Raw genomic sequence first — 14,344 nt, forward strand, 5'->3', positions numbered from 1 at the left:
ATAAATAAAACAGAAAAGAATATAAAACTAATAGAACTATAAAAACCACAAAAAATTTTATATAAAAGCAAAAAGTTCATATGAAAACTGAAAACAGTTTAATATAAAACCACAAAAAAATTCAATAGAAAGTTGGGAAGTTGTTAAAAACGGCCGACACCTAGGGCTTAAAATAAAAACTTCATGCCACATCTCCACCCTATTTAAAGCCGGTTTGAATCCAGTAGTACAAAGTAGATTCTTGCGCGTGAGGCATTTAATTTGTATCATTCATCATCAAGCATTTTTTAAATCATTAATTAAAAAACGTGCAACCGCTTAAACAAGATTCCTTCGGTAATGTACTTCGGGAATTTTTTTAAACGTTAAAGAGACAGAAAATCAAGGTTAAATAGTAGAAAGTAAATAGTATACATACTATTATGTTTGGAAAATTCTATTTCCCTTTATTCTCTTAAATGATTTGATTCTTATTAACTAATTGACTAATAATCTGTCAATATTATGAGTGGTGCGACTTAGGTGTGGCGGAGGCTTCGCCCCGCCACCCCACGTCGCACTTCATGTTTAGATTAAGTTAAAGTAACACTTATTACTATAGTAACAATACAATTATATCATGCGGTCACATGTTGCATTACATGAGTCTTGGCTAATAGATAGCGAGCTACCATCATACCCATTTTTTCCCTTCCTTCAATATAACAATGATGGTCTAATGGTCATCAACCCAGGCTGACATTCGCATGGTTCGCGGTTCGAATCTCGATGTTCCTCAACTTCTTGGTTGATGACTTACTGTTAAAAAAGGAGACATAGAAATTTTACTTGGACAACCAAATGTATTAAAATCAAGATAAAAAATAGTAAACAAAAAAAAAGTAATAATAAAACAAAAAGGGTTAAAAAAATAAGAGTGGGAAAATACAAAGTTAAAAGAAGAATAAAAACGAAATCGAAATCGAACATAAAAACCAAATCAAATAATCTCCACTCCCATAGCAGAAAACTTTTCTTGCTAGGGAAGAACCAAACTTTTTTTTTCTTTTTGTTTACACTGCTGAGCATGCACTGACAGTTGGAAGGTTACGCAAAAAAAGCGAATTCACTAACTAGGATTCGGCAACCAGCTAGGTAACAAATACGCGAATTAAATTTCTAAAACAGTAATAAAAACAAATGAAAACCCCGTTACGCAATGTATCAAATTTTGACAGAATAATGTATAAAATTTGGTGGCGATTGGTCATTCAGGGAAGAAACGTATAAAGGATTACAAAATGGACATTAAACCCTCTGAATTTCACTACTATATACTACTACCCTACCCCCTATACCCCACACCCTATATTGTTAAGGACCTTCGTATATAAATATACCTCAGGGATAACCCTACTTAATGTGCACCGCTCTAAATTTAATTTAAAGTACAAATAAAAACGATTGCGGTGACTGGTCGGACGAGTAACGCGAGCCCGCCCGTTATTTAAGCGGTAATCGCTGGTTCGTCCGCTATTTCAGCGTTGTCGCCCGTTCGCTGTTTTCGGAGGCTCATTACGCGAAAAAAAAATGAATTGAAACGTTTTGCGCTAGATCTATTGTCACCTTAGCACGTATGACGCTAGCGATGTTTTTTGCTATTAGCTTGCGCACAATGCGCTAAATTTAGCATCATTCATTTCGTTGCAATATTTACGAAACGTGCACAATGACTAAATTTAATTAAAAGGACGCAATTCTCGCATCGGCTGGAATACATTCCGCTATTTTATTTTTCCGTTTAATTCTGGGCTGGCCGGATATCCCCTTAATTCGACACCCAGAATATAGTCGAAAGTCGATCTGTCCCGGCTGATCAGTGGCCCTTATCGTTGACACATTAAGAACGGGAGGAGGATGAAAATGGCAACGGCCCCTGCACTGCATTCACCGCACTTGGGCGTGGGTCCACGATAACGATTGCGAAGACGGATCGGAATGTAGGGTCGGCACAAAACGGCAAATACCGCGCCTGTTCAACGACAGAACTCACCTGGCAAAACGTCATATGCGTGGCCAGGTCGTATAACTGCGACAAAGAATGATTGCAGCGATTAGCGTGGGCCCGTCGTTATTTAAGCGCTAAGGGCGCCCATTCCTTGTTTTTGGTGGCTCATTGCGCCAAAAATAATTAAATCAAATGTTTTTCGCTAGATATAGTGCTGTCTAAACGCGCATGTCGCTAGTGATGTATATGCGATTAACTTGCGCGCGATGCGCTTAATTTAGCGTAAATAATTGCATCGCATTTTTTACGAAACGTCTGGTTAGCGGGGCAATTGACGTTGACGTTATCCACTCGGTGTTCCAACCCAGCGTTAGCTGTTCTCGAAGCGCGTTACGACAGAATAGGGTCCTTGCATGAATAAGGGATTCCTGTTAAATAAATACCGTTACAATCAATTTTTCACGCTGATTCTCATGGTATTTTTTATTTATTTTTAAAATAGATATTTTCCCCCGTAATCTCACTTAAAAGTTGAGATTAGCTTAATAATAGGTTCAATCATGGATTGGTTATTCACTGAATTCTGGGATGGGTGATGAAGAACGAAATGCTGTTGCCAAGACTAACAGACATTGAAGAAGCACCAACAGATTTATTGCAAATAATAAAATGTGGCTGCAAGGGAGATTGTGACTCCCAAAGGTGTACCTGAAAAAAAATTTTTGGCCTACGCCAGCTGAGAGAAGTTGTAAACCGTATATGAACTCTTCTGTAGTCTCTGATTTAAAAACTCGGGAAATAAATAAATCTGGAAAAATTTGAAAATGGTTCAAATCATCATGAAAAACTTACAGTTAATGTATGTAAGGGAAATGTAAATATGGTTTGAAAATAAAAATTCCTTCTTAAAAGTTAAATATATAAAAAGCAATGTAAAAAGCAAGTTTGGTCCATAAGACAACTCTTTTGGCGTCGGAGTGATCCGATATTTTCTGCGCCACTTTTTTAGGTCTAAAAAATAGACGAAAAAATCTGAAAAAAATTCAGACAAAACAAAGAACGTAAAATAACATAAATTCCAAGTTTGGTGCATTTATGGCATCTTTTCACTTTTTTCCACCAAAAAAACCAACTTGAAAATACACGTCACCTTATTGAAAGGCGTGGGATGATCCCATACCTATGGAGGGGACTGTACTAGGAAGCTATCCTTTAAGAATAAAGATGGCCTTCCAGGAAATATCGCCCTTCGAAAAGAGTATGAATCCGCTTACAAAGCCCTGAATTCATCTCCTCTACCACACTTCCGTTGAACATTTCTGACACTTCCTGGTCATCAATGTTTTGCTGCGGCTCTTACATTTAGCTGGAATGGGATACGGTAAAATTAAGTTGAATACCCCTCTCCCCCAAATCTCTTTTCCCATATCAAGAATTGAAGGCAAATGTTTAGTATAGTAGTCATCTAAATTTGATTTTTGTCTACAAAAAAAACTTTTTCATTCAGGAATTCGTAAGTAAATACGGGAACAAAGGAGATTAATTTGAAGTCGGACAGGGATAAATAAGGGTCGTTAAACCCTTTGACTGCTTCCGTAACTACAAACGAAAACTGAACCCTGAAATTTGAAAACTTTGGTGGTCTGATGAGGATAAACATTTAATTCTCGGCCTGATAAAAAAATGTAGAAACCAAAACATCGGCGACATCGATTGGAAATATCGATGTCGCCGCAAGTGCTGGGCTATGGAAAGTAGAAGAAACGTTAGTTGCCACGCCTGCTCCCGCAAAGAAAGCCAAGAAAACTACGGTGAAACAGAAAGAAGTTCTATAAAGCAACCGAGCTACTCGTTGCGAAAAACTGTCAACAAAGTGGTGTTTGATTGGAATTTGTGTATTGGAATCAGAGCATTGGAATCTTTTTGCATGGATCAGTTTAAAAGAACACTTGAGTGCATTTTTCTTAATGAAATTTCAGCACAACCAGAATACTCAACAAGCAATGAAAAGAGAATAAACAGTTAAATAGTTATTTGCACAACATGGAAACTATTATGTTTATCTGTCTTTCTGTATGAAGTGACAATGGATTCATAAAGATTAAGGGTGATTTAGGCGGCCACTCTTTCCCGAGTTAACTTGAGCAGAATGAACAAAGTTTTTTTTGCTTTTTCGAATTCCCAAGAAATAACTTAGAAATATCTTTAAACACAAACAAATGATTGAAATGAAAGGACCTACTTGACATCAGTTTATTAAACTTTGACCAATTGATGTTGTAACTCGGCTACAAATCTATGTATTCCTTGCCATCCTGTCCCGATTAAAGTCCGATACCTTCGGTAAAACTGTGAGGCAACAGAAATTTTAGGGCTACTGTGCTGTCACTCGAACCGAACGATATCCGAGTTTCTGGAATGAGGCCATTTTATTGTTGAAAATTAAACTTTCAATATTGCCACTTTAGGTTTAGCTTGATGAGCAGCGAAATCAAGATAGGTGTCAGAATTCAGAATCAGACGTCAGATCAGAGTTTGATGCTGTCTGATTTTAGAATTAAGTTAATTGAATGATTGATTTCTGCTTTTTTTATTACTTATTTTTCTTAGCTTTTACCAGGCCGGTGGCGGAGGAGGCGGTGACTGATCCTGTTCGGAGGCGAATCCTTGGTCGGAGTATTGACCGTCGGCGTGGGATGAGTTGACGGTGAGTTACTGGCAAATCCGAAAGCACCGGATTTCTTGAGCGCCAACTTGAATAGCTTGGCATGGAGCAACGGCTGATTAGGTCCCTGTGCTATCACCCAATCTGGATGGAAAGACGAATGAGATTTAAGTTAAGTATCAAAAGAAATAAGGAAACACAATTAAAATAATCCTAGTTAGGATCGTCTAGTACCCCTCAAAGATCCTCTTTCTCTCTTTTTCATTTTCTAACGTCGTCTAGTCTAGTTTGAAATAAATGTCGGATCAACTTACTGGCTGCCGGAGGCACTCTTCTCTTACTGTCGGTATCATCGACGCTCTCTTCCGGAACGTCGGCGTCCTGAAGATCTGAAAGATCGTGACCGACACTCGTCAGTATGTTGGGCCATGAAGAGGCCACGGCAGATGGCGCCAAATGGGACAGGTGGATGCCGTGGGTTGGCGGAGGTGCCGAGGGATAGGTGTAATTTCTTGCCCCAAGGGAAGAAAGGAAAGAAGAGACGAAGAAGAAACTAAGATGAGACGGGGTGCGCGGGGTTCTCTATATCCTCGGGGCAGGATGTGGTTTTCGTAAACAAAATGCCTTTTTCTTAAAAATTAACAATAAATAAACTACAATGAATATAGAGGGGAAACAAACACGAAAATCTCACCTGATAATGAAGGCATCCAATTATGAACGGGAAATAGAGATGACTTAAATGGGAAAAATTCTTAACTAGTAATGACACTGGCGAAACTCCATAAGCCGCTATGCAAGAGTAATTACAAATTCGTGTCAAAAAATTGTTTCGCTTAAATAAAACTGGCAACTTTGGAAGTTAGCCTAGTTTATTGAGAGAGTCTCTTCTCAGTACCCATGACAAAAGTAAATCAAGAAAATTTAAAATTTAAAATAGCAGAATATGTCAAGTTTTTCTTTAGAATTTTTTTAATGTGAGTTGCATTTTTTATAAAATTTAACATTATTTGTGAAGATTCGATTTTCAATTTTTTCCAACTGCTACTAATACTATTTTAGCAAACGGCGCAAACCATCGAGACTCATCAAGTCTGAGCAGACAATTTTACTTTGTGGTGGGGTCGAGAAATGTGTAGAAGGGGTAGGCGAAGAGGCCATATTGATGTTTTTCGTGAAACAATAGAGTTGTTGGAAATCCTGCGTTGCCACTTCTTGGAATTTCATTTGTTTCCCAAATGGCAAATTACCGTATAGCGTTTTTAAAGAGTCTGTACGCTTTGGAAACAAATGAGATTTCAAGTAGTGGCAACGCGTAGCCGATTCATATTTTTTCTTTTATAAAATATTATTAAAGACTTTCTGTCTTGAGTCCATTGCGGATCGTCCATTGGACCTTGGCAAATTTCGATAGCCATTTTAAAAGAGGTGGTTTGCGAAACTTCTATTTTTTGATCATTTTTGGGGAAATTTAAATGCTTTTGATAATGATTAACTGCAGTGATGGAATTTCTAAACCTTTGGTATACTGTATTGGCTGCATCACATTTCTCTCGTAGTTCTTTGAAATCACCAACAATTACTTGCGGATTTTTTAGAAATTCTTCAGCTTTAATATCGAAACAATGGTTTTTCGGCTTTACTCCGCGGTTAAGTTGTAATTTGAATTCACTGAGACGGTCCAGACGACGAACAACGTATTCCCACCAAAACAGAAATAAACTCAGCAACGTTCTTGCAACTAAGCTCGAGTCGCAACCGTTACTAGGGCACTCCAATTCCCATTTGGATGTCGGAAGATGGTGAGGAGGTGGTCTGTGTCGGATCCATCGCCGAGTTGAAAGAACTCACGGGCATTGGATTGACTGATTTGCATCGCGAGAACGTTGATGACATCACTATTCCCTCCAATATTCCCGGTCAGCCACCCTTGAAACGTGTCTCAGAGGTTTTTGACTGTTGGTTCGAATCTGGATCCATGCCTTACGCTCAGGTCCACTACCCGTTTGCAAACAGGAAAGAATTCGAGGACTGTTTCTCTGCCGATTTCATTGCCGAGGGCATTGATCAAACACCCGGATGGTATGTTTGTTAATAGTAAATTGAGGTAGGCATTGAACGAATAATATCTTGGCTGTGCCAGGTTCTACACGCTGTTGGTTTTGTCAACTGCTCTCTTCAATAAACCACCGTTCAAAAATTTGATTGTCAACGGCTTGGTGTTGGCCAGTGACGGCCAGAAAATGTCGAAGCAAAATAAGAACTACCCTGATCCAATGCTGGTGAGTTTATTTTTTATTTTTCTATCTAAACAAATGGTTTAACTTACTTTTTTCGACTTCAATAGGTTGTCAATAAATTTGGAGCTGATTCTTCGTCTCTACTTGATCAACTCCCCAGTTGTTTGTGCAGAGAATCTGCGATTCAAAGAGGAAGGTGTTCGAGATATTATCAAGGACGTTTTCCTACCCTGGTACAACGTTTACCGTTTCTTTGTCAAAAATCTGGAACGTCTCGAGCGCGTAAGTGTTTTCTTTAGATATTGTTAGACATTTTGATGATTGATGAATTTTTCTTGACTACAGGAAGATGGAATTAAATTCGTTTATGAAGAAGAGGCCTCCAATTTGTCAACGAATGTGATGGATCGCTGGATCATTTCCTACACTCAGTCCTTGCTTCTGTTCGTCCACCAAGAAATGGCTGCCTATCGGCTATACACTGTTGTTCCTCGTCTTGTCCGGTTTGTTGACTACTTGACCAACTGGTACGTGCGGATGAACCGTAAGCGACTAAAGGTAAACATCGCGTTGATTATGTTCACAGTGTGCGCTTAACTGTCATTTGGTCGTTTAGGGAGATGGTGGCAAGGACGATTGTCATCACGCCTTGCAGACACTTTTTAGTGTCTTGTTTTCAATGATTCGTGTTATGGCTCCATTCACGCCCTTCCTGACCGAATTTATGTACCGCAACTTGCGTCATTTAGTGGCCAACCAGAAAGCCGGAACGACGGAATCCGTTCAGCAAAAAACATTTCAGTTAAACTTTAAAATGTTTTTTGCTGCAATTATGGCACTTTTCGTAGAAAACAGTATCCAGTCTATCGATTTCATACCAATTCATCTGTTTAAAAATTCTTCTTCCTTTCAATTGCAATTCGACCATGTCGCAAACTCCGAATGCTTCTGTCATTTTTCTTTTATAAAATATCATTTTTCTGTCTTGAGTCCATTGCGGATCGTCCATTGGACCTTGGCAAATTTCGATAGCCATTTTAAAAGAGGTGGTTTGCGAAACTTCTACTTTTTGATCATTTTTGGGGAAATGTAAATGCTTTTGATAATGGTTAACTGCAGTGATGGAATTTCTAAACCTTTGGTATCCTGTATTGGCTGCATCACATTTCTCTCGTAGTTCTTTGAAATCATCAACAATTACTTGCGGATTTTTTTGAAATTCTTCAGCTTTAATATCGAAACAATGGTTTTTCGGGCTTTACTACGCGGTTAAGTTGTAATTTGGGATTCACTGAGACGGTCCAGACGACGAACAACGTATTCCCACCAAAACAGAAATAAACTCAGCAACGTTCTTGCAACTCAGCTCGTGAGCCATTTTCAGTGAATCTTTCAAATGTTTTTTGCTGCAATTATGGCAGTTTTTGTAGAAAACAGTATCCAGTCTATTGATTTCATGCCAATTCATCTGTTTAAAAATTCTTCTTCCTTTCAATTGCAATTCGACCATGTCGCAAACTCCGAATGCTTCTTTCATTTTGCTGATCACGAATTCTGTTTTTCGTTCAAATGTTCAACTGTATATTTTGAAAGTTTTTTCAACGGCATTGGTGCCGATTATTTCCTGGTGGCGATGGACCGAGCATAATTTCAGAGATCAAACAATTCCAAGTGCAGCAGTTTCTCACGGTGATGCCGAAGTGATAAATTGGAAGGTGAATATGGGAGGGCGAAATCATTGCAGGAACATCGACAGCAACTAGAAAAGTGGAGTGCGGCATCAGAGAAGCATGGACAGAAAAGGATTTATTTGCAACCATTTCCTCAACTTTGTGGTGTAAGGGAAGCAATTTGGCGAGGATGAGGGCAGCGTCCATTGACGTACACCTATAAAGACGCAAAAAGGCTAGGGCAAAAGGGAGTTGAGCAGCTTTCATCACTCGCTTTCTACGAAAAGACGAAGCCCAAAAACAACAATTGTGAAGAAAAAAGGGAACCATGGTTGTTTTATAAAGAAGGGCGTTACGCGAGAGTCCCCATGACAGGTGGTTTTAGTAAGAAGTTTGGATACTAATTGTCGTGATCATCACGCCGTTCGTTTAAATTTGTCTTTTGGATTGCTTTTACATTTCGCTAATTCTTGGTTGGGATGGCTAGTTTTATAGTGAGTTGCTCTAGGCTTTTTCTCAATTTTATATTTTATTCCTTTTTGTACTATAACGTATAGAAATCTTCTCGCTCTCAAATTAAATTTTTAACATCAGTTTGACTAACACACATTTTTTTTTATAGTTGAGTAGTATTTTCGTAGGGAAATCAATTTCTAAATATAAGTTGAACTCCGCAGAGGTGGGCCGAAACAGTGTTATTGGGTATAGATTCTTTTTACTTTTTGATGAAGGAATTTATTTTCGTAAGCACACCTGCAACACGTGCACCCAAACTTTTGGAATTTTTTTTTCAATTTCTATTGACAGTTATCAGTTCACGAAGTTGGTGGTGCGAAAATTAGCTATTAGGATTGACAAGAAATTTATTAGACAATCAACACGATTACCTTTTCCAATCCTATAATCTAATCCTTTCCGCTCTCAAATTTCAATTTGAACATCAGTTTGATTATCAGATTTAGATCAGACAAACATTTAGTTTTCGACAAAGGTCAAAGTAGATTTTCGAAGGAAATCCATTTCTCTAATTACTTAAACTCCGCGGAGTGGGGCTGGAACTGTATGTTGACTCCCTGGCTATAAAAGAATATCAATGATAAGTAACAACGTGTTAGTTTTTTTTAAAGAAAATTGACACTCACCTCGAAATACATCAGAGCATAGCTAGATTCCGCCTTCTTAGCCGTTTGGACAATGAACCCCGCCCCTTTTAAATCAAGGAATCCGATTCTAAGACGAGCCAATGCTCTATTGCGAAAGAAACCCAAGTCCCTAATAATTGTAATAACATTTAAAAATTGATTATCTTAATATAAAGATATTTAGAGTAGATATGGGGTATAATAAGATTACCTAAAGTTTGCTGGGAGACTTAGTACTTCCACTTGTTGAATGCCAGGATCATTTATAAAGATAGAACTATTTTAAAAATTGCTGGTTTACCCAATCTATTCTGGAGAAAAGGTGAAAAGGTGAAAATAGTTAAATAGTTTCATATGAACTGCAGCTATCCACATACATAGCTCCTGCTAATGCCTCGAAGAAATCCCCAATTTCTTTTGGTATGTCGATCCGCACTGACATGTGCTCGTTACGAATTCCAGTGGGCTCAAAGACAAATTGCTGTAAAAAAAATAGCAAATTATTAGTGTAAAGGTATTACAAAGTATCACTTACTTCGTAAAAGAAACTGTGCCTGTTGGAAACTTTATTTTGCAAAAAATTAGCAATTTCTTGCTTTTTCTTTCTATTACGAGGCAAGAGAACACTGCCTTGCAACACCGCAACCGAGCTCAGTTTTAGCAACATAAGAGGACCGAGAGTTCGTCAGAGTACTGTATCGGGAGCTAAGGAACAACCTAGAATCTTTACCAGACGACAATAATTTCTTTATCAAGCCGTTTAGGATGACTGGGTGTCAAGCCGCGTCAAAGACTGACTTTATATCTAAAAAGGCACAGCAAGTGACGATTTTATTTTTCTTATCGGTTTCGGTTAGCTTAAGAAGAGAGGCTGTCTCAGTTGAATAACCAGGCCTGAAGCCATGTTGACTCGGACTGAACCAGTTCTGGGAAGATTCCAAGCCTTTGAGTTTGGCCAGAAAGACTTTCTCAAACATCTTGGAGAAACTGTTTAGGATACTGATGAGGCGGAAGCAGTTAGGATGAAGGTAGTTTTGTTTGATATTCATTTTTTTAGAATGAACATAGAGGCAGTTTTCCAACACGTTGGAAAACAGCTAAGCTTAAGGCAAGCGGAAAAAAGGGCCACCAGATGGAATTTGATTCAAAACAATGGCTAAGCCAGACGGTGAGACGGATTAGTTGCAATCAGAGCCAGTGGACTTTGAGAGACGCATGCTGTTGAAAGCCTGCTTTACATCAGAAGCTGACAAGGTTTTACTAAGGAGAGAGGTATATCACAGAGAGTCGTCAAGGAGTCCAACGCATCCCTGTAAATTTAATCATCCAGCGTTATAATGTAAGTATAAGAAATGTGTGTCGAAGTTCAATTATTCAACAATATTTTGTTGCAGCAAGCGGTTTGAAAGCAAATACCATACTAGATATCTTTTTTTCATAAATATTTTTACTCGAATGTCATCGATTGATATTTTTGGGAAGCTCTCGTTCTACTAGGCAAGCTTCTATGACTTGTCTCGGTAAATTTGAAACTGTGGTGTCTCCATCTGGTGGTGGGGGTGGAGGGAAATGGGCTGAGATAATTAATTTTTGTTCTTCGTTCGGCACAGGTAGATGATTCAACGCTAGAGCAACTGGATCGACCGGTAGTTGCAGGTGATAGATTTCAGGTGATAGCTCTGGAAGATCATTTGCTGGGTCTTCGGTTGTTGCAATAGTCGACTTGTCTTGTCCAGCAGGAACTACTGAATTGAAGCTTTTGTCCTCGTCGAGGAAGAGACTCAAATCGACCAACTTTTCATCGGTTGATGAACGGACACTTACTTCTTGAACAACAAAGTGTCTAGGCAGTCTGAGGTTTCAGTGACGGAAACAATTGCAGTAGAGGTGAGGTATTCGGAGCAGCAGAGGTTGGGCTGCTAAACTAGATTAGTGATCAGCATAAAAAGTTCTTTAAGTTAGGAAAAATTCCAGGTCTGTAGGACCAACGGTACGCTAAGTAGCTTCCCGTACGTCGTAGAGCAAAAATAAAAAAAATCTTTGGATTCAGCATAAAAAACTGAGTAAGAAAAACATTTTTTCATAATTAAAAAATTTTTTTGGCGCCCAGGGTGAGCGCTGCAAAGATATTCATTTTAGGGATTTATCAGGAGAATTACTCTTTGCAAAACAACCAAACCAACCAGACGTGTCAAAAATTGCTCCTGGCAAAGAGTACAAATCGGAGAGATTTTATTTTTCTCGCTAGTACAACAAAATGGGAGACCGTGTAGTGTTCCAGAACAGGATTTATCAGAAATTTCCACGTATGGAAGGGTTTAAGGACCTTTACCAGACCGTGGATGGTCGTGTATTTATTGAGAGGAGTGAGGAGATCGATGGAGCAGTCCGGAAGGGTCTTAATTGTGCTTGAGTACTTGTTAATGTCACTGAAGGAGGAATAGCTTTGGAGGTAGCTCATTGTAACAGCACTCCGACATCGGAGCCATCCTGTGGCCATGTCGTGACTCCTTTAATTCAACAAGTTCATTACTTTTTCAGGGCAGCTAAAATTGCTCTATGCAGTCTTCGTGACATCTTTCCTGGATTCCTAAGAATGATGTTTTGTCTGTCTATGCAGCTCTTCATCGATCTTATGCGCCGAACATGGTGCCTAATTTTGATGATTTTTATCATAAGCGAGCGGCAGCAATCAGGTTTTTAAGGAAGCAAACCAAGCCAAGGTCCACATCTCAAGATCTTGATGTGGAGATGGAATGGGAAGAGGAACGTCATCCTGGATTTAGAGCCCTTTTAGAGTGAATTAGGGCCCGAAACGAGCGCCAAGAGGAGGAAGGAGATCCCGAGCCGGGAAACCAACAACCGTTGGTCGAGGAACCACAACATGTTAGGGTGGTTCGTGAGGCGGGAGAGCAGTATGCTCTGGCCAGGGGGGAAGTGTTCCAAAAGGTGGTAATCTTTACTCAAACCCGAGATGGGGTAGTAAAGAGGGCCAGAATCAATCGTAATTAATTGTTCGGAAAAAAGTAAAAAATGGAGGTGGATATACCCGACAACTAGGGGGACTCCAATGGATACAAAACAAAAAAAATTTCTCATTCAAATGTTCTTTCTTTCAAATAACTTAGAAACAAGTGTGTATAATTCAGAGCTTTTTCATACTTTCCTTTAATACTACTTTTTTAATTTTTTTTAAATATTTAACCAAGAAAACAGAAATTTTTTCGTGTTCTAGGACTTAGAGATTTTTGCCTGGATTTTTTTAGGAGTTATTTTTGTGGGCATGGAAAGTGCCGTTAATTGTTATAGAAGATCTTTTCCCATTTTATTAGATGGGCCCTGGCCGTCTTTTGAATTATTTACGGCAATATTTAGTGGTCATAACAGTGTCATCTAGTGGTCATGATTTGAACAATTTATAGCGCCATCTAGCGGTCATTTTTTGAACTATTTGCAGCGCCATCTAGCGGTCATTTTTTATCTATTTGCAACGCCACCTAGCGGTAATCTTTGAACTAAATGCAGCGCCATCTAGCGGTTATTTTGAATTTTGCAACGTTATTTAGTGGTCTTTTTTGACAATTAGTAGCCAAAGGCTTCAGAATGAAAATGTTCATAAAACCGGAGGTTTTGCAATACTTTGCTTGGAAAATTATAGCCAAGGACTGGAATGAATTACAATTCTTCATTTTGAATGTTTGAGAAAACTTATTTGGGGGAACTGAATTTTCTATCCAATTCCAAATATTTAGGGTGATAAAAAGTGTAGTTTAGGTTAGGTTAGGCCCGGTCAGGTTGGGTGATATTAAAAGATGTTAACATCTAAGAAAATAGGTTTCTTTGGACAGAGCCGGAGGGTCGTCAAGAATAGTTTCATAATAGAGGCCAGTCTATTATGTTTTTCTCTAAGAATCATAGTGATTTTGCAGCGCTATTTAGCGGTCATTTTTTGTCAATTAGTAGCGTCATCTAGCTGTCATTTTTTGGCAATTAGTAGCGTTATCTAGCGGTCGCTTTTTGGGACCAAATACAGAAAGGAAGTTGGTATGTAGCTTATGTTAGCTGTGCTATGGTTGGCCGCTGCTGTTAATATTTCGACGATTATGTTCATTTGAGTATCTTGATGTACTGTGACGATGGTAGACGAGAGCTTGAGGGACTTAAGCTCGTCTTTGAGTTAAGCCACTCTTAGTCTGTGCTCACCTAGGCAATCGTTCAGCTTCCTTGTCTCTTCCTGGTGAAGGTAGATCTCCAACTCAAAGGTGTCTCTGAGTGACGTGTAGCAGGATTACAAAATGTCTTTGAGTTAAGCCACTCTTAGTCTGTGCTCACCTAGGCAATCGTTCAGCTTCCTTGTCTCTTCCTGGTGAAGGTAGATCTCCAACTCAAAGGTGTCTCTGAGTGACGTGTAGGATTACAAAAGCAGGATTACAAAATACAGAAGCAAATATTACTCTCCTGTAACAAATCTTCCAACTTCATCAGCTCGGTCTTAAGCTGATTTCTTTCCAATAAAATTCCTTTCTTTTTCGTTGAGTTTAGCCTGTAAATTGGATTCGCTATCCGTCGAAATTGTAGAAACTTACAATGTCGTAGGAATCTGCTAACCCAGCAGGACTTAATACACTGCATACGTGCAG

General features: G+C 38.9%; 1 protein-coding gene across 1 annotated transcript; it reads left to right on the plus strand.

Moving 5' to 3' along the window:
• Window positions 1–6,441: 6,441 nt before the first annotated feature.
• Window positions 6,442–7,985, plus strand: LOC124311010 (isoleucine--tRNA ligase, cytoplasmic-like). The gene is made up of 4 exons (XM_046775284.1): window positions 6,442–6,734; window positions 7,000–7,174; window positions 7,238–7,450; window positions 7,509–7,985. The coding sequence occupies exons 1-4, from the start codon at window positions 6,442–6,444 to the stop codon at window positions 7,983–7,985; spliced, it is 1,158 nt and encodes a 385-aa protein (XP_046631240.1).
• The last annotated feature ends 6,359 nt before the right edge of the window (window positions 7,986–14,344 follow it).

Source organism: Daphnia pulicaria, chromosome 1, assembly GCF_021234035.1.
Source record: "Daphnia pulicaria isolate SC F1-1A chromosome 1, SC_F0-13Bv2, whole genome shotgun sequence".
NCBI lineage: Eukaryota > Metazoa > Arthropoda > Branchiopoda > Diplostraca > Daphniidae > Daphnia > Daphnia pulicaria.

Bases quoted from the DNA above. Each gene is read 5' to 3' on its own strand.
- LOC124311010 (XM_046775284.1), top strand. From the start codon at position 6,442: ATGTCGGAAGATGGTGAGGAGGTGGTCTGTGTCGGATCCATCGCCGAG. The intron at 6,735-6,999 runs GTATGTTTGTTA...CGACTTCAATAG, and splicing joins ATTGATCAAACACCCGGATG to GTTGTCAATAAATTTGGAGC. The intron at 7,451-7,508 runs GTAAACATCGCG...TTGGTCGTTTAG, and splicing joins TGAACCGTAAGCGACTAAAG to GGAGATGGTGGCAAGGACGA.